This window comes from Martes martes, assembly GCF_963455335.1.
Source record: "Martes martes genome assembly, chromosome: 3".
NCBI lineage: Eukaryota > Metazoa > Chordata > Mammalia > Carnivora > Mustelidae > Martes > Martes martes.
The window spans coordinates 61165580-61191465 of NC_137890.1; the positions used below are offsets into that span (position 1 = coordinate 61165580).

Sequence of the window (25886 nt, forward strand, 5' to 3'; positions counted from 1 at the left end):
AAACAAAGATAAGAAAAAAAAAAATGATGTGAGCCAATTGCAAAGAACACAGTAAAATAAGCTACAAATAATATTACGACAAATCACAACTAGTCTCCTTGATGGATGCAAATTAACAAATACTACATGTTCTTAATAAGCTCTGCCAAAGAGATGGCGGATTTCAACATGAAACATTTACGGTAGTTACAAATTCTGTACAACTTTTGCCCTTAGGAAAAAAAAATAAAAGACAATTTCAAGCCAACTTTTAGTTTTCTGCTTTATTCTATGGCGATTTTACTGAACAAGTAGATTTCTAATGCTTTAGAGAAATATACAGAGAGCCTTAGCTCATTCCAACCGACCTCTGCCTTATACACATACTATTATTCTGAGGCAAAAGTAAACACAGGAAGTCCAAACTGTTCAATACTCTGCAGGGAACACACCACCAAACAGGTCACTTTACAGTACACTCTTCTTATAACCACCCATCCAGTCTCTGTTACTCGAGCAACACAGAACAGCCTGGTGCCCAAAGCAGCCCATCAGATTACTAGACTTAAAAAGCTTGCAAATTCTGCTCCCCCCTCCAGAAAGCTGCTGAATTAGAAGTTCTCTGACTACTTACCAAATTTCCAGGACACTAGCTAAAGTCACCTCTACTTCCCTCATTTACTGTCCAAAGATAAACTCATTCCCACAAAAATCCCTTAAGACTTCTGACTTCCTCTCTAAATCCTCTCCCATGATTTGCATATTTTCCTGAATATTCTCTACAACTCCTGCTTTAACCGAGACCTAGCTCTCTGGCCAAGACACTGCTCTTCTTTTCAGACCTGAAGTAGAAATTACTTTCTCTCAAATACTCTCCACAGACTTAAAATAAGGATGTGGAGTCACCTACTCCTTCACCTTCTAGTGCCACTTCAAGATCCTTTCTCCACGCACTCTTAATAACACTCTGGCTCTTTCGAGGCTCAACTATGCCACTCTGCTCATCCTCTCTCTCCTTATCACTAGCTTCATTGACCTCCAAGGCACACCTCTGTGGTCAACTTGGTTCAGACTTCCTTCTACCCCCCTGTCCCTTGGGCATTCTCCTAGGTCATTACTACACAAAGTATGGCCTAATACAAGCAGTATTAGCACCAGAGAGTTTATTAGAAATGTTCATCTTGAGCCCCACTCTAAACAAGGAATTTGAATATGCAGTTTAACTAGATCCCCCTGGTGATTCAATTACACACTAAAGTTTGGGAAGTACTACAATATATGACTTCAGTGTCTATGCAGATCACCTGCCAAGGACATGGCCTCTCAATTCTTTAATTTCTCATCTCATTTGCCTCACAAATCAATGGATAGAGGAGTATATGCCATCTCTTTGCAGGACTCCTGCTGTTTTTCTGTAACTCAGACAGACTCTTACTCCAACTACTCCTCCACTTTCTCCCTCCTATTCATCAGATCCTACCTTCTAAATGTCTTTTTCTTATCTATTCAACTTACAACTTATACCCCATAATGTATTACTTTTTATCAGCATCCTAAATTCTCTCATTCTGTTGTCCTCCCATGATACCTGCCAGGCAAAACTCCAAACCTGATGCCTCTATCTGCTTGTCCTAGACCTGCATTTGGAATGATGAGTACCACTGGAGAAATACGATCCAGCTCTGCAGAGTGATCACCACATCCAGCCAAGTGTCCCTGGATTTTAGCACTACCTAGCAGTCTTATTACAACCTTTTCTCCCTCTCCCACAAAAGACCATTCTAACCTTCTCCACTCTCTTAAGATCTCTGACTTTCCCAATCTCTCCTTTCCTCTCCATAGTATATGTCACCTTCAACTTCACAGAGAAAAGAAAAGGAGAGCCATGAAATAGGAACTTCTCTACTTCCCACTTGTGCCCACACTCATCTGCTTCAGTGGAAGCAACATTCTTTCATCTGGGCTTTGGACCATTCCCTTCTGCCTTCCCAATGATTTTGTGCCATTTCTCTCGTCTTCATTTTCAACCCCTACCTCCTCGTTCCATCATACCAGCATTTAAACAAGCTCAACTCTGTCATCTTTAAGACAAAGCAAAGTCACCATTTTTAACCCCATGACTTCTTCCAGCTATCATTCTTTTCCCATCTCCCCCATGCTGCTAAACTTCTTTGTTTTTTTGCAACTATATATACATAAAAATTTTATTTATTTTTTTATGTTATGTTAGTCACCATACAGTACATCATTAGTTTCTGATGTAGTGTTCCATGATTCATTATTTGCGTATGACACCCAGTGCTCATTACAACACCTGCCCTCCTTAACACTCATCACCAGCCTAACCCATCCCCCAATTCCTCTCCCTTCTGAAACCCTCAGATTGTTTCCTGGAGTCTCTAGTTTCTCATGGTTCGTCTCTCCCTCTGATTCCTTCCCTTCAGTTTCCCCTTCCTTCTCCTAATGTCATATAATGTCACTGATCTACAATCAGATGGTTTCATCTGATTCATCTCATATGTGGAATATAAGGAACATATGAGTGAAACCATACGAGAACTTTATTTCTTTGACTTATTTCACTTAGCATAATCCCCTCCATGCTGAGGCACATGGTGGGTATTCATCCTTTCTGATGGCTGAGTAATATTCCATTGTATATATGAACCATATCTTCTTTATCCATTCATCTGTTGAAGGGCATCTGGCTCCTTTCACAGTTTGGCTATTGTGGACATTGCTACTATGAACACTGGGGTGCATATTCCCCTTCTTTTCACTACATCTGTATCTTTGGGGTAAATACCCAGTTGTGCTATTGCTGGGTCTTGGGTAGCTCTATTTCACAACTTTTTGAGGAACCTCCATACTGTTTTCCAGAGTGGCTGCACCAACTTGCATTCCCACCAACAGTGTTAAGAGGATTCCCTTTCTCTGTATCCTCACCAACAACATTTGTTGTTTCCTGTCTTGTTAATCTTTGCCATGCTAACTGGTGGTATCTCAATGTGATTTTGATTTGCATTTCCCTGATGGCTAATGATGAACATTTTTTCATGTGTCTGTTAGCCATTTGTATGTCTTCTTTGGAGAAGTGTCTGTTCGTATCTTCTGCCCATTTGTTGACTCAACTGTTTTTTGGATGTTGAGTTTGAGAATTCTTTATAGATCTTGGATACCAGTCCTTTATTTGTAATGTCATTTGCAAATATCTTCTCCCATTCTGTGGGTTGCCTCTTAGTTTTGTTGACTGTTTCCTTTGCTGTGCAGAAGTTTTTTATCTTGATAAAGTCCCAAAAGTTCATTTTTGCTTTTGTTTCCCTTGCCCTTGGAGACATGTCATGAAAGAAGTTGCTGTGGCCGATGCCAAAGAGGTTACTGCCTTTATTCTCCTCTAGGGTTTTGATAGATTCCTCCCTCACATTGAGATCTTTCATCCATTTAGAGTTTATCTTTGTATATGGTGTTAAGAGAATGGTCAAGTTTCCTTCTTCTATATATATAGCTGTCCAATTTTCCCCAGAGCTAAACTTCTTAAATGGGTTGTCTTACATTCATTGTCTCCATTTTCTCATCTTTCATTCCTCAAACCACTTTGTCAGTGTTTTGTCCCCTTTACTCCATCAGAATTGCTCTTGCTAAGGTGGCCAAAGGCCATCAGAACCTTTCCAATCCTCTGGACCAATCCATGTAAGTATTTGAGACTGCTAACCACTCAATTCTCTTTCCCTTTAGCTTTCATGATGCCAAATTCTTCTCATCTCCTATTTCTTGGATTCTTCCTTCTTAATCTCCTTTTTTGAACCTTATATCTCTTAACTTTGGCACTTTCAAAGTTCTGCTCTAGGCTGCTGCTTCTCATTGTTTCCCTTGGTGTGATTTAATTCACTCCAAGGAGGTTAAGACTGCCTCCTGCACCTCTCTCTTTTTCCCTGTCTCTTCTTCCGAGGTCTAAACTAAAATACCCATCTTCTACCTAAGGATCTCCACATGGCTATTTAGTGGGTGCCTCTAAACTCACTCATCCTCTCTCCTTCCATTCCACTCTTTCATCCTTATCTACCCAGCATCTCTTAACTCCTCTCTTGCCCTGGCTCCAATACCTGGTCCGTCATCACAAAGTCTTTACTGGTACATCCAAATATTTCTCAAATACATGTTCTTCTTGAAACTCCACTGCCAAGTCATTAGCTCTTCCCTGGGTTTCCTAACTAGTTTCTGTTTATCCATAATAATTATTTAACAACATCAAATATCCTATCAATGTCCCTAATCTAATTACCTTACACATTTTCTATTTGTATGGAAACTTTGATTTTATTTGTTTCAGGGTCCAAATCAGGCCCTGTACATTGTAATTAGTTTATATGTCTTCTAACTACCATTTACACTGTAAGATCCTTCTGTAACCTCTCTTTTTTCTATGCATTTTTTTCTGGAAACATACAGACCCCATATTCTTTGTCCTATAGTTTTCCACAATCCGGATTATGCTAATTATATCCCTGTTTTGTCATCTGTTTCTCTATCCTTTGTATTTTCTATAAATTGGTAGTTAGATCTAGAGGCTTGATCAGATTAATAAGGTTCAGTGTCTTTCTCCTTTTTTTTTTTTTTTTGGTAAGAGTACTTCAAAAGTAGTACTGTATAATTCCATCAGGAGGTATAGAATATTTGGTTTCTCTCCAGTTAAGATGTTATAAACTACAAACGATCACTACCAATAATTAATGCAATCATTAATTCACTAAGGGTTCCCCTAAATCTACTCTTGTTCTTCCCTAACAATATTTCACACAGTACAGTTGGCCTGGTCTTTATAAAATGCTAATCAGTACAGGTCACTAGCTCTTCAAAACCTTTCAAAGATTCTCATTGTCCTTAAAGTCTACAATCTTTACAATGGCTTCCAAGGCCCCCCATGTTCTGGCCTCAGCCTATCTTTAATTTCTTACCTTATCCCATTCCCAATACCTTTGCTATACTAAGATTTTTTCAGTTCCCTTAATCCCTTCTCTTTAGTGTATACGTTTGCACAAATTCTTCTTACACTACTACTGTAGCATATAGTAGCACGTAGCAAAACTGCTTAGCACTACTACTAAATGCACAGCTTTTGCGAAACAATTCCCATTCACCCTTCAAATGTTGGCTTAAACACAACTTCTTCAGTAAAGGGTCTTGACCCCACAAACTAAGATAAATCCTTTTACCATATGCTTCCAAAACATATCTGACTTCCCTTTTATAACATGCATCACACTTCTAATGAAACATTCAATGACTGTCTTTCCTTACTCATTATCAATGAAGGCAGTGATCACTACTGTCTCATTCACTGCTATACCTCAATGCCTAGCACGGTTTACAAGTGTATATATATATAATTATTAGTGGCTGAATTAACCTGAAACTGAAAACCATCTTTCTGTGGGTATTGATAATCTCCCTTTAATACTGTTATTCTGAAATACTTCAGACTTATAAATGACATTTAGATCATGCTAGCTATAATCAAGCATAATAAATATACGAAATATCCAACAACTATTCTTTAAAAAGACATAAAATGATTACATGCCAATTTAGAAGAAACAAGTATCTTTTCTAGACACTCAATATTTTCAATAATTAAAAAATCTCTTCCCCAAGAAGAGAGAAAAAGCAGCACTAATGTTTTTTGTAAAAACTCTTACTTTTATGAAGAGGAAGGGGTTTAATAAGATCTGGCTGTGCTTGAGTCATAGGTACAGGTGGTCCTTTCCCTCCAATATGATTATTCACAACTGGATTCTGTTGTCTGCCTCTTAGTAGTGGAGACATACAGCGACGTCTTTTAGGGATCCCTTGCATATTTGGTTCTCCAGGTCGTTTATGTTTATTTTGAGGTCCAGCCACAAATTCATCTGCTTCATCTATCATCATACCCTATAACAAAAAAGAATATAATTTCCCTCGGTTTACATACAGTCTTTAAATGGTATAACTAATTCCAATCCCCATTAGAGCAACTATAATTATGTTGATATTTATTAGTCTACCAAGAAAAGTAGCTTACTTTAGTTAAATTAAGAACTGTTAAATCCACAAATGAATTATACAGTGGAACATTTCAAGTTTACCTTTTTATCTAGCTTAAAGGGGTTGCCAAATGTATGCAACCTTCGAGGCTGATCAGGATCAAGTTCTCTTAGTGGAGAAGGTACTTGCTTGAGGTATTCCTGGTAATTCCCCATTTGTGCTATAGGAACACTGTGCACTTGATCTTTTCAAATAGAAGAGAGCAACGAAAGTTAGCCTCACTAAATCAACACTGTTTAATTATCAAATAATATCCTCTTATATATGAATGCTACCTGGTGTTATTCTAGGAAGTATTCCCTTACCATATATGTTAAATTAATGTGTTGTCACTATAAATATTGTGAGAAAAATGAGGTCTTTTTAAAATTTTTAAAATAAAATTTAAAAGAATTGATTTTATCTTCTAAACAAAGCAAAAACATTGCAGTTAACTTGAGTGTGCAAAATAAGCAATATGTGTTAACATTGCCATGAAAAGGCATTCTTCTTCTCTATTCCAATTAAGCAGAATTTAAATATAGGAAAATTTCCAATAAAGATGGATCACACATAACCTTTTTATATAAAGCTATAGGTGGAATGCTTACATCAGAGATGGCCAAGAGTTAAATTCTCATCTGACTTGATTTGTAGTACATGCCATGGATACAGCTGAAGGAACAGGACGTGTACGGACCAACCGAGTCAAACCACCAGATACCAGTGTATCACAAGAAAATGATTTTGTGTGTGTGTTAATGCATGAACAAAAAGTCTTTAAAGAGAAACTAAGCTGCTAACAAAGGTTGTCACCTCCGGGAGAAAGAATCTAGGACAACAATAATGATAGAAAAAAATGTCGAGAATCAGGGATGACTTAGTTCTTATTTCATTTGTTTGAATTTACAAAGAAAATGTAATACTACTATAGTAATTCTTTAAAAGCTAGATTAATATACCATGTTTTTTCAACATAAAGAAAGAAATTCACAAAAGAAATACCATTATTTAAAACCATGATCTAACCTTCATCCTGTCCTTTAAGAAATCTGCGGGTGCTCTTCAAAAGATTAGATCTCATTCTTGTTAAGTGATCCAAAAGATTCCGCCTTGGTATGTCATATGCATTTCTAAATGTCTGCGGTTTCAAATCCTATTGAAAAAGATTCAAAGACAAATTTATTTTTATTTTTAAATATAAAATTAAAAGAGACTAAAGTCTCTAGCCTGCAGTATAGGTTTGGAAATAAGATATACAAGTCTCATTAGTTTTAAAAATATAATATATAATATATAATAAAGAATTACGATGCAATCTTAATGTATTATTTTGGGAACCAGAAGATCAGAAAACTGGTAGTTAAGTTCAATCAAATAAATTTACATCTTTCAAGATTTTGCTATATATTCTGGCTAAGGGAAGTAAATATAAAACGAATTTCCAAGAAACACAGCTTTGATGTATAATTCACATACAATAAATTAACCCATTTTAGGTATACAGTTTGACAAGTGTCAGTAAATTTACAATTGTGAAACCATCACCACAATCCAGTTTAAGAACACTTCCATCACCCCAGAAAAGTTGTTCATGTCCATTTATTGTCAATCAATTTTCCTATCTCTAGGCATCCACTGATCTGCTTCCTGTCACCCTACATTCCATTTTATAAATGGATTTGCTGTATCAAATCTTTTCTATCTGGCTTTTTTAACTAAGGATGATGCTTTGAGATTCATCTATGGTTATTAATGTATAAGTAGTCTCTTCTTTTTTACTGCAGAGTAGTAGTCCATTCTGTGGATATAGTCTATCTTTATCCATTTTCCTGTGGATGAACAGTTTTCTTCTCAGTTTTTGGTGATTATGAATAATGCTGTTATGAACATTTGCATACAAAGCCTTTATATGGACAAATATCTTTACTTCTTCCATGCAGATAGATACCTCTGAGTAGAACTGTTGGTTATATATCAAATATAGCCATTCTAGTGGGTGGGAAGTGGGATCTCATTATAGTTTTAATTTGCATTTCCCTAATGGCCATTAAGATACAGCAACTTTTTACGTGTGTTTGAATTCATGTATCTTATTTGGTGAAGTATCTGCTCAAAGATTTTGCCCACTTTTTATCAGATGCTTATTTTTTTATCACTAAGTTGTAGTTCTTTACATATTTTGCTACAAATACTTTGTTCTATATATACTCTTCTCCCAGGCTGTAGCTTGCCTGTTCATTTTACAAAGTTTCTTTTATAGACAAAAATTTAAATTTTAATGAACTTTATCAAGTTTTTTTGTGTGCTTTTTGTGCTGTATTTGAGAAATCTTCGATGACTCCTGACCCAATGTCATAAAGATTTTCTCCTTTTTTCTTCTAGAAGTTTATAGTTTTAGTTCTTACATTTAAGACCATAAGCACTTCAAGTAATATGAGATAATGGTCAAGTTTACTATTTTGAATATGGGTATCCAACTGTTCCAGCACTATGTCTGAAGAGATTATCTTCTTACCCACTGAATTGTTTTGGCACCTCTGTTAAAAATTAATTGACTACATGTGTGAGTATCTACTTCTAGACTCTCTTCTGTTCTACTGATCTATATGTTTACCCATATACCAACAATACAACATGCTGATGATTACTACAACTTTACAGTAAGTTTCAAAATTAGACTGTACAAGTATTCTAAATTCATTATTTTGCAAAACTGTTTTAAGCTATTCTAGGAGCTTTAAAATTTCCATATAAATTTTAGATCAGTTTATCTCTTTCTACCAAAAAGGCTACTGGGATGAAGATCTTTTTAATAATGAATATTCATGGAGCATTTTAGGACCATGCTATGTACCCAAGGTCATCAGTATAAGTACCAAACTTTAGCGAACTGTAAGACTAGCTAAGTAACTTCGGGCAATCTTTAAGCCTCTGTTTTCTTTCTTGCCTTTTTTTTTTTCCTTAAGTAATCTTTATACTCAAAATGGGGCAGGCTCTACCAACTGAGTGAGCCAGGCACCCCATTTGTTTTCTCATCTATAAAATGAATGGGTTGGTTTACTCATCAGTCCACCTATTCATCCATTCAGCATGCACAATGTTTTAATTCTAAAACTCTATGATTCAAAAATAGTATTAATGATCATTATTCTTCAGAGGTATAGAAGTACTTCTGAAGTTTGGACAAACTAAGTTATCAATTAATGGAAAATCTGATTTATTTAACAATACCACAGAATATAACTAGAGCAGTGCTAAAAATTCACATAACTATTACCTTGTTGAGCAAAGCAACTTGGAAGCCAGTGTATTCTTTCATATTAAGGTCTAGCAGTCTGTGAGGAACATCCTCTGAAATCCCCTGGAGCAACTGTTGAAAATCTTTCCTATAAGCCATTGATAAGCCATGTGATCGGCTTCGGACTTTAATTCCAGTTTCCTGTACTACTTTTTTGCCTACAGATCCGATGACTCGATCAGATTCTATTTTGGCCTAAAGTAAAAATAGTAATAAGATTTAGTTTTGACATAATCTAAATTAGTAAATTAAATACTAGTAGTTTTGGTCTTCTATAAATTAAGTATTTATGTTATAAAAAGTATGTATGTAATTGCAAACTCAAGTAGCATAGGTCATGTCAAGTTCTTGGTAAACTAAAGAGAGTTTAAATAAAAATGTCTTATACAGTTTTAAATCATAACAATTATAACCTTTCGGAGAAGGGCAAACAAAAACAACTTCAATTTATTTTTATGTACTAGTACCCACTACATTTAAACCATGAAATGTATGTGAACCCTAAATAAAAATATGGATTTCCAATTCAGAGGTCATATAAAATCAGAAAAAATAACTCATCAGTATTTATTTAAAGACACTATTATTAGCACATAACTAAATGTTCATAGGTATAACAAAAATGATGTAGCTTTTCACTGGAAAGCAAGTAGCAATATTTTGACTCTATCCAACCTACATCTCCATGAGCAGTTAAAGTACAGGTGGTAGAAGTACTAGAAAAATAATGTATTTTATACGGTTAATATCTTGGCAGTCTAACTGTATACTGCTTGACTGACTACCAGAGTATCTATTAATGTGATTTATATTCAAAATGACTATAAAATACAATGTTTTTTACAAATACTTCAAAAGAAACTTCCATTTTTGAAAGAAAAAGAACTATAGGTTTTAAAACATAAAGCAAAAGAAACTGATTTTTGTCTAAGAAAAACAACTTTCTAACACAAATTTCTCAAAAGAAAACATGAATTTTCAGTGGTAGAAAATCTAGGACCACAATAATAAAGCCATTTCCATAAACTAGAAATTATTATTTCAAATTAACCTTCCAAAACATAGCACACCATGTACTTGAGACTGAATTATGTTAATATATGATGTATGTGGCTTTAAAACATAATATATTAGTACAACCTAATTCCATTAGGGCCGCCTGTTAAGCATCTTAGCCAAAACCATTCAAAATACTTAATGGCTCTATTTCTTAACATTACCTGTTGACTCAATTTTTTGAGGTATGAAATGACACTGTAACTAAGTCCATATTCCATACTGTCTGCTATTAGGTTAGGTGCTCCCATCATTCTAACAGCTTTCTTCAAAGGCTATAGGAAAAGAGAAAACATCACTCAATCCTAAACTTGTCAAAAAGGTTAAGACTACATGTATTATCAGTTTTGAAGATTTCTTCAAAAAAAATTCTTTTTTTTCAATAAGAGAGTAACATAATCATATTTGTATTTTAGTAAAATGTTTGCCAGTGGTACAAAAGGTAGCTTGAAATACTTAAAAAGGATTAGAGGCTACATTTTAACAAAACCTGGGACAGGAAAAGTAAAGTCCTAGACTCCTTAGTATCACTGGAGATACTAAGTTTGGAAGAAATGGGCAGGAGACTCATCACAGAGGGAGATTTGATAGAAACTAAGACGTGAAAAGGCCACAAGAAAAATGGAAGATTTCTACCTTGGGTAACTGTGTGGGTTATGGCTCAACCATTCACTAGCTCTGTGACCCCGGACCAGGTTATATAGCCTCTCTGGGTCTAAAGTTTCTCATTTGAAAAGGACAATAGTATCTACTTCATAGGGTGGTCATGGGATTAAATGAATTAATACATGTAAAGCAACATACAGAAAAATCTGGTACACAGCAGGCATTCAGTAAGTGTTAATCATTATTAGCTGAAATGAAAAAATAGAAACAAGCCCTGAAGGAAAAAAAGTCTAATACTTACTGTGGATGTGGTATAGTAAAATAATTTTCAACTGTAAGGACAGCCTATCACTTTTGCTAAGAAAAATGTCACTAGCAGGACAGTCTAGTATGTGTGAGTGGGATGCAGTCAGAAAAGGATGATAGCCGGGTCGCTTGGGTGGTTCAGTCGTTAAACATCTGTTTTCGGCTCAGGTCATGATCCCAGGGTCCTAGGATGGAGCCCTGCATCAGGCTGCCTGCTTAGCGGGAAACCTGCTTCTGCCTCTCCCACTACCCCCTGCTTGTATTCCCTCTCTCACTATGTCTCTCTCTGTCAAATAAATAAATAAATAAATTTTTAATAAAAAAAGTAATTTTTTTTATTTTAAAATTTAAAAAAAATTTTTTTAATTAAAAAGAAGAAAAAGAAGAGGATGAGAGCCATTCACTGACATCAGAAAGTTTATAAGCACTGGTGTCAAACTGCAATCAAATCCCAGCTCTGATATTTAAAATCCATGTAGCTTTGCCTAAATCCTGCAGGTTGCTATGAAACGTAAATGAGTCAACATATGTAAGAGGAGTTCATATTCCGTGTTCCTTCCTTTTCACTCTTACATAGCAGGCACTATGTGCTAGACACACAACTTATCTCTTACAACTCTAAAATATGATTTTCAAAGCTCAAGAAATTAATGCTTTTAGTAGAGACCATTTAGAAAGATTAGTTACTGTCAAATGCTATAGTATTCCCGCACTAAAAGTAAAATTAATGGTTAAAAGTGCTTTTAACATTGGTCTCCTTAAGAAGTTACTTTTTATACAATAGATAATGCATTTAATAATACATACATTATTGGTCTTACCTACTATGATACATGAGGTGTTAAGTACAGGTGACCTCTGAACCACATGAGGGCTAGAAGTGCCGACCCCACACAATCAAACATCTGTGTACAACTTTTGACTCCCCCAAAACTTAACAATTAATAGCCTGCTATTGCCTGGAAGACTAGTAACATCATTAATTTTTGTATGTAATATGTATTATATATACAATATTCTCACAATAACCTAGGTTTTTCTTGGTAATTTTTTTTTTTTTAGTATTTATAGGCTATATGGTTCATCTGCGACTTTTCCAAATTGCCAAAAATCTCAAAAAAAATCTTCCTTTATATCTATCGGAAAAAAATTCACATATAAGTGAACCCGTGCACTTCAAACCTGTGTTGTTCAAGGGTCAACTGTAATCACAAAGTTATGGTTCTAAAAATGTATGATTCTCTGAAAATATATACTTATCTACCTAAAAACACGTTTCTGGAGACGCAGGGAATAAAGCAACAAAAATTATTCTGTATCCTTAAAGAAAAATAGTTATAAAACTGCAATTTAACAAGAGAATACAATTGGAGCTATTCTAAAAGCTAAACTGCCTGGGATTAAATTCTAGTCTCCCACACATTAGCTATGTAGCCTTGGACAAATTATTTAATCGGTTAGTACCTTTGTTTCCTCATCTGTGAAACAGAAATGAGGATTTCTACCTCATAGGGTTACTATATAAATTAAATGAGGTTAATAGAACATTGTATCAAAAACTAATGAGGTTAATAAATGTAAAATGCTTAGCATAATATCAGGCCTAATGTATGCATTATATATATGTTATCGTGATCATTATCATTGTCATTATTATGCAAATCACTGAAACCTTTCTTTTCCATTACATCTGCATTGGTCATTTGAACACTCAATGTTCACAACATTTGTATATTCTGTACATTCTATAATAGCAACAAGTAAGTTTTAATACCTACAGTAAACCATAACCATAATGTAAAATTTTATAACAAGTTCTATTTTTAACAATAACATTCTTACCCCAAGATAGTAGGGAGGCATTGTCTTCAAATAACTTTCAAACGACTGTCTCCATTTCAATGTTGGTTTTGCTTTATGTACTTTAAACAAGTCATCTATAAATGTATAATGTGAACAAACTATCACCATCAATTGTTTTCACACATGAAAATTAAGTCAAATACATTTCATTTTTAAAGTCCGCTTTCTTGGGGCGCCTGGGTGGCTCAGTTGGTTAAGCCGCTGCCTTCGGCTCAGGTCATGATCCCAGGTTCCTGGGATCGAGTCCCGCATCGGGCTCCTTGCTCGGCAGGGAGCCTGCTTCTCTCTCTGCCTCTGCCTACCTCTCTGCCTGCTTGTGTGTACTCTCTCTCTCTCTCTCTGGCAAACAAATAAAAATCTTAAAAAAAAAAAAATTTAAAGTCCGCTTTCTTATTTGTAAGACAGTAACATCAGACATCAAGTTTTTAACAAAATTAAAAGGGGCACAATTTTTAGTTCTGCCATTTTAAGTAGTAATACCATTTTAAACATAAAAAGATGCCCATCCGGCGCCTGGGTGGCTCAGTGGGTTAAAGCCTCTGCCTTCAGCTCAAGTCATGATCCCAGGGTCCCGGGATCAAGCCCCACATCGGGCTCTCTGCTCAGCAGCGAGCCTGCTTCCCCCCTCTCACTCTGCCTCTCTGCCTACTTGTGATCTCTCTGTGTCAAATAAATAAATAAAATCTTAAAAAAAAAAAGATGCCAATCATGTATTTCATGTAACAATATTTCACGTAACAATAAAGGCAGAATCAGAAAATACACAAGAAAATCTATACACTATCTACACTTAGACATAAAATAGATTTGAGGACCGAAGCAAAGTATGCACAATATTTTCTATAAAATATACCTAATATTTTGACTGTAACTTAAATCTGATGTGGTTCCATGGAGGGAAAGAAGTCTTCTCCAATAGTACTGCTCAAAAATTATAGCCAGAGGGTCCCCAGAAACTAACTTTAGGCTTTTATTACAATGTTTTAGAATAAATTCATTCATTTAGAAAAATATTTGCCAAATGAAAATTAAAGTACAGGTAAATTCTTGGAAAGAAAATACACTCAGATTTATAAATATATGCTTCTACAAAATGTCTTGTTCACCAAATACAAAGCCTGTATTACCAATTCTAACCATGTAAGAAATTAACTTGCAGAAAACTTAGACTATTTAAAATTTAAAACACAGTATCTTCAACAATTTATAGAACCAAAGGTGTTTTGACAATGACTTTTAATTTACCACAGACATACACAGGTTGCTTTAAAACCACCTTGGATAGTAGGGTCAATATTTCAGAGTTAAAAATTCCATTAATTTTCACAAGACATGAGAACTTACAAAGAGATGTTCCCAAACTCTGTTTTGAGGAAAATTTGTATGTATGCTGAGCCACAGAAAACAGAACAAGAATACTTACCTAAGAGAGGAAGAAGGACTGGGTAATTGTAAGGCATCACAAATAAGTTGACACAGTTCAGTGCTGTACTGGCTTTCAAGTAACCAAAGGGATGACCAAGTTCACTATATTTTGCACTATTGCTCACATATACCTGTTAAAAGGGAGTGGTAAAGACAACATATTTAACGACCTTTACAAAATGTTTTATAAATCACTGATTCAATTTAACTTTTTAAAAGAACATTCAACTTTTAAGTCACTATAGTTTTTTGGCTCACCTGCCAACATGTTTGAGGAGATTTCCTTTCCAAGATAAATTGAGTCAGTGGTGAAGGTTCCAACTCGTATTTGTCAAAAGGCAATTTGTCAATAACCATCGGTTCACAGTCCGTACAGGAAAACTTCACTACCGGGTGAGACGTGCGAGGTGGCTGGAGGGGAAAGTCTTATTACTATTCACACAAAATGCAAGAAACAAACTAATTTTCAGTATCCCTCACTATCAGAATTTACTCATTTCCTCGATTTTGCTAGTTAAAGAGTTTACTACTGAAAGCACTATTAAAGCTGAAAGAAAATACTTAAAAATGTAATGCTTAAATTTTACATTCACAAGAAAAAGCCAAAGCATTTTTAAAATGTACACAGAATAAAAATCTTTTTAGATCTTAAAATTTATCAGAAAAGTGCAAAATTTTGGAATTAAGTAAGTAATCATTAATTGTTACATCTAAGAAATAACTAATACAGAAATCTTCCTAAGTTCTCAGTTGTGGCAATTTAATTTCTTGTAATGGAGTAGTAGCTTCCAAATTGATTACATACCTTGTTTAGTAAAAGTTTTTGAATACACAATATATTAGGACATAAATACATTTATTTATAAATTATTTGTAAGTTAATTTATAGGTATATAATAAAATACATAACAAAATAATATTAAAAATAGGAGAAAAAGATAAACATAAATAGAAATTCTAATGTTTTCCTTCGGTTATTTCTGTGGTATATACATACTACTTTGGACAACCTGATCTAAAGATACAAAAAACACAGTAACGTAAGGCGGAGAAAAAAGGCATGTTAATTATTCCCAGCTCTCCCCTCCCAATAGCCTCCTTCCTAAAAATCTCACTGACTGAAGACTGATGAAGGAAATAAGAGCTATGAAGAAATAATTTGAAATTTTGCTGCTAAAAAAGGCTCTTATTACTTCATTACTACCTATACCCTAGTGGCTCTCAAATCCAGTGTTGAGACCAAATCTCCCTCACTTCTTTTATGTTTCAACTGTCTACTAGATAGAACCAGAATCTTCTATAAATCCCTCCAACACGTTATTATGCAATTCATTATTTCTCACCCAAACTACAAAACCTGTTTTAAAAACCTAGGTGTTGGGGCACCTGGGTGGCTCTGTTAAGCATCTGCCTTAGGCTCAGGTCATGATCTCAGAGTCCTGGAATGGAGCCCCGCATCAAGCCCTCTGCTCAGGGAGTCTGCTTCTCCCTCTGCCCTTCACCCTGCTCATTCACGCTCTCTCTCTCTCCCTCTCTCTCTCTCTCAAATAAATAAAATCTTTAAAAATAGAAACAACCTACATGTTATCCTTAATATCTCCTCCTTATCCTCATTATTGAACTGTCACAAAAAGCCAGATAAAATCCCACAGATTCTAAGCTAGTAGGCAGAACACGTAAACTTGGCAGGTGCTCAGTATTTAGTTACTGCCTTCTGTCAATAAATTCTCATCTCTCTAAAAATTTCTATCTTCTATTTCTTAGTACTCTAATTTGTGCCTTCATCATTTCTCAGACTAGACTAGTACAACTGCTTATTTTTAATTAACCTCTCTAATTAGCTCCCTCCAATCAATCCCATAGCCACAAAATATAAATATGATCATGTAATTTCCCTATCTAAAATTATTTGGTAAAAGTAGCAACCAATCACCTAAAAATAGGACCCAGACTCTTTTCTTTAAGTATATACAAAGATCCTTGACGATCTGGTCCCTATCTCTTTCAACCACCACACCATGTATACCCTGGGCTCCAGACATGCCAAACCACTTGCAGTTACCCAAGTAGAACAGCAGCTTTTCATGCCCCTGGTTTTGCGTTATCCCTGGCTGCTCTATTATTTTCTCCCTTCCATATTACAAACAAACAAAGTTTTAAAGTCTGAACTGGCAAGTAAGACATCTAAGAGATTTCCTCCCTGGCACCCTTTCTTGCCCTGTACTCCAAATACATACAGGCAGTAGTTAGAGATCCAAGGGGGAAAATGTGTACTAGCAGGAGAGAATGTCTTCTAGAACTTGGCAAAGAAAATTTTGCATTTATGACTTCATTTAATCCCCCAAACAATCTCATGAGATAGCGGTTATCTCCATTTAACTGATGGGAAATTGAGTGGAGAAGATAGCTGACCAAAACACAGCTAATAACTGGTGGAGCCATGATCTAATAAATTCAGAACCAGTCTCTTAACAAATCACATTTCATTTCAGTATCAATACATCTTATTTGAATACTACTATTTATAAAAACTTCATTTCCCCTCTAATATCCTTCAGTTAACTTTGCCAGTTCTTTCCAATATTGTCTCTTTCTTATGATTCTCTCTTCGATCATCTTAATTCATTCTCTTAAAATCTCTTACATGAATCCTAGCAATAGCTGTCTAGATCACCTGCTTACCATCCAACTCATCTCCTAATTCTGCTGCAGATGAAAACAACCGGATTAAATTTCCTAAAGCAGCACTCTTTTAAAAACGTCTTCACTTATTCTGTGAACCCCACTGCAGTGAGAAAAGTTCAAATCCCCTAACCTTGCATTTAAAGTCATGAGCCAATTGGTTTATGTAATACTTTCAATGTCCCATACACGTTATGATCCACCTATACTCAGCTATTTCTCATTCCTCTAAATACACTTTACTCTTTTTGACTTCCATACTTGTTTTTTTAGGATTTATTTATTTACTTGACAGAGAAACAGAGAGAGAGCACAAGCAGGGAGAGCAGCAGGGAGAGGAAGAAGCAGGTTTCTCACTAAGCAGGAAGCCGTGTGCGGGGCTCGATGCCAGGATCCTGGGACCACCACCCAAGCCAAAAGCTGACACCTAACTGACTGAGCCACCCTGAAGCCCTCATACTCTTTCCTCTCCCAACTGAAATCCCACACTTCAAAATCTAACAATCTGCAATAGACCACTAGACCAATATTAACAGATAATGCTTGTGACACTGGTTTTAGATTTCTTTCTATTAGGACTCAACAAGTACTACACATCCTCCTATAGGTGTTAAAATACAACAGAATGAACAACCAACAAGACAGTATTTCATATAAATAAGGTATCTGTTCTATAAAAGGTGAAAGGGCTCCAGAAAAGAAAGTAAAATGACAAGAAATTAAGAGCTTCTCTATAAAGGCCAGATTTTAAAACTATGATGATTCAATCATAAAAAAAGAAAAGGAATAAAAGAACACTTCTTGGGGCGCCTGGGTGGCTCAGTGGGTTAAGGCCTCCGCCTTCGGCTCAGGTCATGATCCCGGCGTCCTGGGATCGAGCCCCGCTTCGGGCTCTCTGCTCAACGGGGAGCCTGCTTCCTCCTCTCTCTCTGCCTGCCTCTCTGCCTACTTGTGATCTCTGTCAAATAAATAAAAAATCTTAAAAAAAAAAAAAAGAACATTTCTTATAAAGCCTTAATTTCACGTACCACTTCACTAAATCCCTAATAAATAGAGGAAATATGTATAGAATACAAATAAATAAATATTGCCCTGAAGAGTTAATATAGGTTTATAGGTTTCAACTCATGCACTACAGGTGGGAATGCAAACAGGTGCAGCCACTATGGAAAACGGTATGGAGGTTCCTCAAAAAGTTAAAGATAGAACTCCTCTACCATGCAGCAATCACATGGGTATTTATCCAAAGAACACAAAAACACTAATTCTAAGGGATACATGCACTCCTATGTTTACAGCGCATTATTTATAATAGCCAAGATACAGACGTAGCCCCAGTGCCCACCGATTAATGAATGGATAAAGAAGATTTGGTATATGTATATTATAATGGAATATTATTCAGTCATAAAGAAAATGAAATCTTGCCATGTGAATAACATGGATGTAGCTAGAGTGAATGCTGAGCAAAGTCACTCAGAGAAAGACAAATACCACATGATTTCACCCGTATGTGGAATTTAAGAAACAAAACAAATGAACAAAGGGGAAAATGAGAGAGAGAATACAAGAAACACTCTTTAACTACAGAGAACACACTGATGGCCAGAGGGGAGGTAGGTGAGGGGATGGGTGAAATAGGTGATGGGGATTAAGAGTGCAGTTTTGTGATCAGCACTGGGTGTTGTATGGATGTGTTAAATCACTATATCCTATACCTGAAATATAATACCATATGTTTACTGGAATTAAAATTAAAACTTAACAAAAATAATAATGAAAAAAAGTTTCAGAAAGGTTTCAGTTTAATTTAAAAATCGTATCTGCATGAAACTTTATTAAAACTGCTTCATGGGGGGGCGCCTGGGTGGCTCAGTGGGTTAAAAGCCTCTGCCTTCGGCTCGGGTCATGGTCCCAGGGTCCTGGGATTGAGCCCCGCATCGGCCTCTCTGCTCAGCAGGGAACCTGCTTCCCTTCCTCTCTCTGCCTGCCTCTCTGCCTACTTGTAATCTCTATCAAATAAATAAATAAAATCTTAAAAAAAAAAAAAAAACTGCTTCATGGATCTCTGAAGTGATTATTATCTTCTAAGGGTAATAGCAAAAGAACTACTAACATGTTCTCCCACAAAGTATCCCTAGATACTAGAAACTAGAAAAAAAGCTCAGATACTACGAAAAAAGCTATTCTGAAAAAAGTATATTAATATCATTGGCTAGATATTAATTTATATGAATTTACCCTTTACTGTAAGAACCATAGAATGAATACTGTTAATTCACAATGATCATTCAATAAGCCTCACAATTTCTAAAAATAATTCATATAAACAAGACCATTAAGTCATTTCTATTTAAAAACTTCCAGAATGAAAACACTAGATATAACCTAAAACCATGAAAGTCAACATAAATTTCTAAGACTACATCCTAAAATATTATAAACAATTGGAATTATTTTCTAAACTTTCATTTAAATTCTAAATTGTATCCTAGAGACAAATCCTTATGTTACATTAATATTTAGAGACCAAAGAGAAACTCTTCTTACATTATGATTCTGCACCCAAATGCCAATAATAAAAACATAAACCTAACAGATTCTAAAGGAGGGGGCACCTGGGTGGCTCAGTGGGTTAAGCCTCTGCCTTCAGCTCAGGTCATGATCCCAGCGTCCTGGGATCGAGCCCTGCATGGGGCTCTCTGCTCAGCAGGGAACCTGCTTATCCCTCTCTCTCTCTCTGCCTGCCTCTCTGCCTACTTGTGATCTCTCTCTCTGTCAGATAAAGAAATAAATTCTTAAAAAAAAAAAAACAGATTCTACAGGAAACCAACACCTTTTTTCTATTACTTCATAATGAATGATACAGTATACTAAATCATGTAATAGCTTACCAGAGCACTTTGAACATCTCTCTAATTCCTGTAAATTAGCCACATCCTTAGTAACAGTACTTAAAACTACTATGAAAAGCAGTTAAACGGTGACTAATACAAAGTCACGGTCATTTTGGTACTTACTAGTGTTGGAGAATTCTGATCTGGCCAAAAAGATTCTGGAACAGGCCAATGACCTATAGGAACCCCAGTTTTAGGATTTGGTCTGACATATATGAGTTTGTGACAGCTATGCCAAGGCTGCGATCCAAAAGGTCTTGATATATCTGGCTGCCCATCTGTAGCAAAGAAATTAAGACAAAGAAAGTATGTATCATTAAGGAAAAAAACCCATAAAAAGTTAAATTATATCCATTGTTACTTAACCTAGTAAAAATGTATGAATCTTGCTCAATTCTGAATTTTCCTGTTTCTTTTGAATGGTTCTACTATCATGACTACTTAACACCTAGATTAAAATTCACGAAACAGTAAAGGCTATAAATTCCAACAATGAATTCAACAGCTGAAAGGGGGTCCCACAGTATCCTTTACTTGCCAGTTCAGAATAAGTAAAACCTACTTTATGGTAGATACTTGTTTAATGAATGATATGTTTTCCCTATTATTAGATGATAGGGGCAAAAACCCAATCTCTTCATCATCCATTGGCTAAGTAAATACTACGTAAGTATTGCTAAATTAAGATTTCTTTAAAATCATTTTTAACTAGGGACGCCTGGGTGGCTCAGTTGGTTGGACAACTGCCTTCGGCTCGGGTCATGATCCCGGAGTCCCGGGATCGAGTCCCGCATTGGGCTCCCAGCTCCACGGGGAGTCTGCTTCTCTCTCTGACCTTCTCCTCGCTCATGCTCTCTCTCACTGTCTCTCTCAAATAAATAAATAAAATCTTTAAAAAAAAATCATTTTTAACTAAAGCCTAAATAACAAAAAAATTTAATATGCAAATCAAACTCGAGGTATTTACCTTCAATCTAAAATAATTCTAGCAAAACAGGAACTGTCTTTAACAGTTTATTAAACATTTACTTGGTGCCTAACTCTAAGCCAAATATTAAAATAATTTAAAAATAAATACATTCTGTGTCAAAGAGTCAATTAAAGAAACTTATTTTTTTTAAAGACACAGTGACCAATTTATATAACTTTGCCATTTTCTGTTCCTTCCCTATTATACCCCTCTGAGAGTAACCAGTTTTTTTTCCCTTATGACCTTCCTGTTCTCCCAATTTACCCACTCAATGGATCACCTCTGCCAAGTGTCATTAATGACTCTGTAATTTTGTTATAAGCTATGCCATACTACACAGAGGATCACAGATGTAAGCTGTCCATTGGTTCTAGCGTAACTCCTCTAGCTAATATAAATAGTTGATGATCACAGAATATTAAAATAAAGTCAGGTGGAACTTAACTAGAATAGAATCCAGCTTAATGGCAAAGGCTGGTTCCTTTTTTTTGTAACCACACAAATCATATGTTTTTGACCAGACTGATCCTTAGAAAAAATGTAGCTAAGGAATTAAACACCTAGGATTGAACATTCTTGTTCAATTAAGGGACACAGGATAAGCACATATACTGAAGAGAGGCAAAGTGGCCTTTTTAAAAAGGAAGTATGAGGCTGCTAATCCGTAAATGCCTAATAAGGTTTTTGACTCCTATATGATTATGAACAATCAGTATAAAAAAGTGATGCTAGTGAACCACTATCAGTTTATCTTCACTTTCCTGTTTAATCTTCCCTCTTTACCAATAGCCATTTTGTCATCTTAATAATTTGACCTTGTTAATCTTAAAGCCAAATCACAGTAATTTTTCAGTTCTAGTTCAACAATAAAGTTTAGAATGTCTATAAGAAAAGTATAATAATACCTTCTACAGGTGAAGGATCTGGTCCTGCTTTTTCAAAGTTTATCACCACCCCACTTTGCACTTTCTGCACCAAAGACTCCAGACACTGATTAAGCATTCTTGGAGAACATACAGAGTATGAGCGGCCTGAGACAAAAAGAATAAAGTTAGTTGCAGAAATTTCTACCTTTAGCAAGCCAGAACCCAAGCCAGTTGGGTTTCTGACACTATCAACAAAAGTTCAATGGCAAAGTTTGACTTTATTTCATTATCTTATGGAAAAATGAATAAAAATAGTCATTTTCAATCAACTAACAATTCCATTTTATGACAGTATATACAATTTTTCTTTTAAATGTAGATACACAGAAAAGAGAAATTTGGTCTGAAAAAACAATAATGAAAAAATCGCATTATATATATATTTATATATATATGTTATATAAAATATAACTTAAAATAAATACATAAAATTATCTTCAACTATTACCCAGTATAGTTTATCTTTAACACATATACCTAACATCTAATAACTAACCTTCAAGATCTTACTCCTAATAAATGAAAGTATTATCACTATGAGTAATGCTAAGCACATGGCAGATACTCAATTATTTAATTGGCCTGCTGTAAATTACTGCATATCTGACATATTTGCACTTTTAGATGGTAGCATGTGCTTTTCCGGAATTTCCTTTGGCTTACGTATTTGGGAATTAAACCTATCTTAAATGAATTTTCCTTTTGTATATTTTAACCTATAGAATTTTTAGTACAGAGCAATAAAACACTAGTGGTTAAAAAAACATACTAGTGAAAAGATCTCTTGAACAGGGATTTTCCATAAATATATCTAGACCTGTGCTGTCATATTACTGCAATCACTGACCACATATGGCTACTGAGATGGCTAGTCCATCTAATGGTTAGTCCAAACTGATATGTATAATAAATATAAAATATATAACTTATTTTGTAACATTAATACAAAAATATAAACTATTTCAATAATTTTTAAATGTCAGTTTCAGGTTGAAATACTTTGTACTTACTGACTTAAAAGATACTGAGGTTAATTTCACCTTTTTAATGTGACTACTATGATAATTATAATTATGTATGTAACTTGTATCATATTTCTATCACATGTGCTGATCCAAACCAATGCTGAGAACTTTCACAACTAAAACAGTCTAATCAAACATCTTAATGTTTTTTGCAATAAGCTCAGTATGGAAAAGTCCTACATTTTTTTTCTGATTTCACCAATTATTTCCAAACATAGCTATGTATCATTATATTTGACATATCAAATTACTCATATCAGTTTATACCTGACATGTGATTTGTTAAAGGCTACTCAGAATAGAAAACATTAGGCAGTAGTGTGATTCAAATCGACCATCAGCTATACTTAGAAAAACAAGTATCAGATAACAAACAACCTATCTGTATATAATAACAGTAGTCATAATCATAAAAATACCTACCAATTATCGAATGTCTACATGCCTGGCACTATTCCAACCACTTTATCATATTAATTTATTTAATCCTAGCAACAACTGTAGGGGTTACTTTCTCCAGGTTATAAACAAGAAAACTAAAGCATGGAGAGGTTAATTTATCCAAGTTAATAAGCCCAAGATTCAAACCTTTACAGGACATTAGAAACTTTAATCTGGGGGCGCCTGGGTGGCTCAGTGGGTTAAAGCCTCTGCCTTCGGCTCGGGTCATGATCCCAGGGTCCTGGGATCGAGCCCCACATTGGGCTCTCTGCTCAGCAGGGAGCCTGCTTCCTCCCTTCTCTCTCTCTGCCTGCCTCTCTGCCTACTTGTGATCTGTCTGTCAAATAAATAAATAAAATCTTTAAAAAAAAAAAAAAAAGAAACTTTAATCTGGGTATACTTTGTTCCCTGGAAATCATGATGCTGATTTGAAATCAGTATTTAAAACAGAATGCCTATATGGAATCATACTTATTTGAAAGAATTGATAAATTAAAATATTTTTTTCTGAGTCACAATACATATAAAGATTGATCATCTTGATACACAAAGTTATCTAGAAGATTATATAAAGATTGAATTTTCTTATTTCTTGAAATTTAAGCATATTTCCAAGAAGTCATTAAAAACCAAAAAATTTGAAAGTATAAAATTGTAGCAATTCTCTCTGCTCCTCTATCCTGTGTCATCATCAATGATTAGGAAATCAATCATCAATTGATTAGGAAAATAGGAGTATAGGAGTTATAATCTTAGTATAAAAAAGAATTACAAAGATGCTTTATAAAAACTAAAGAAAAAGTTAATAAACTTGAGTCACTTAAATAATAAATATCCATTCTTTTGAAGGTAACGAGGAAATAGCAAATTTTGCCATCTTTACAAAGTAAACCTATACCCTATGTAATATTTCTTTTATTCTCTCAATCAAAACTCATCCCTTGTATTGTACAACTCTCTGTATTGAAGCACAGTTTCTACAATCATGGCTTACAAGCACACACTTTCAAGTCAAGGAGCTGGCTTACTTACTATTATGTAGAGTCCACAAAAAAATCAAACTAAATTATAGTGAATCTAAAGGCAGAAGTGGGAAAAAAAAAAAAATTTCCCACAGAAGTTTACTACACCAGCATTTTAGTAAAATAGAGAAGCAAAAAGAATATTTGTAATAAATTGGGCAACAATCCTTATAGAGGCTAAGAAAGTTAAATTTATTTACTCTAGATGTCTTACAATTCTTATAAAGTGCTTTTTATCTTCAGCACTTCCACCATCATCTCAATTAGTCATTTTTTGCTTTGATATCCCTGCACCTCCTTCAAACCTGCTTCTCCCCAGTGTCCCCATCTCAGTTCATGTCACAGCCATTCATCTCCAGTATTCAGGCCAAGTGAGTCATCTAAGAATCATCCTTGATTCATTCTGCTCTCATTGCCCTCATCCTCAAGTTCCCCCCTGCATCAGACCACCTCTCACCATCCCCCCAAATTCAACACTTTAAACCAAAGTGCTATCATCGCTTACTAGCTTTTCTGCCTCTATTCTTGCTACTTTACAGTATAGTCTATCTAGCACTTGAAGTGATCATTCAGAAAAAGAAACAGATGTCACCCCCTAGAAAAAGCCCTCCAATGGTTCCTCATCGCACTTAGAAAATAAAAAATATTTATTACAGCCTAAAAGGCTATTCAATATTCAACCTTCGCCTACTGTTTTAAACCTATTACCTTCTACTCCTCCCTTATGTAAGCTCCAGCCGTATCAGCCTTCCTGTTGCTCACAAAAATATATAGTGTGTTCCTTCCCTTACTATTTTCTTTGCATAGATCTTCCTATAGTTTACTCCATTATTCAGATCTCTGCTTGTATGTTAAGAAGACTTACTGTGGTGATCATGTCACAATATGCACAAATACCAAATCATTATGATTACACCTGCAACTAATGTGTTTTAGGTCAGTTCCACCACAATAAAGACTCAGTAAACACAATGTAACAATGATTTTAGAGGGATTAATATTTTTAAGACACAACTAAAAATGATTAAGCCCTATTAAAACAAGAGGCCTTAACTTCAATATTAGAGGTATAGAATTTATAAAAGAATAAATGTTTTATTTCTTTAAACAAATATGATAATCTCCAAGGATAAGGAATGCATTGATTCAAACCAGTATAGTTCAAACTTTTAGGTTCATGGTTTTTAAAAAAAGTCACCTCCTCAAAGACCTTCCAAGAATATTCATTCTCTGCCTCAAGTTACTCTCTATATCCTTACCCTGCTTCTTCTTTGGAGTAAGTAACACTCTCTAAAATACTACTACTTATTCATTTTATGATTTTATC

The 25886-nt window shown here is 35.0% G+C and overlaps 1 protein-coding gene across 2 annotated transcripts in view; it reads right to left on the minus strand.

The window, feature by feature from the left end:
* Positions 1 to 25886, minus strand: part of INTS6 (integrator complex subunit 6) — a 92429-nt gene that overhangs the window by 8122 nt on the left and 58421 nt on the right. For both annotated transcript variants that reach the window (XM_080797927.1, XM_080797928.1), the window contains 10 exons: positions 22051 to 22176; positions 20299 to 20453; positions 14855 to 15007; positions 14595 to 14727; positions 13151 to 13245; positions 10561 to 10671; positions 9320 to 9535; positions 7069 to 7195; positions 6102 to 6244; positions 5676 to 5907 (listed from right to left, as the gene is read on the minus strand). In XM_080797927.1, coding sequence (XP_080654053.1) covers positions 5676 to 5907; positions 6102 to 6244; positions 7069 to 7195; positions 9320 to 9535; positions 10561 to 10671; positions 13151 to 13245; positions 14595 to 14727; positions 14855 to 15007; positions 20299 to 20453; positions 22051 to 22176 — 1491 coding nt within the window. The remainder of the gene's footprint in view (positions 1 to 5675; positions 5908 to 6101; positions 6245 to 7068; positions 7196 to 9319; positions 9536 to 10560; positions 10672 to 13150; positions 13246 to 14594; positions 14728 to 14854; positions 15008 to 20298; positions 20454 to 22050; positions 22177 to 25886) is intronic.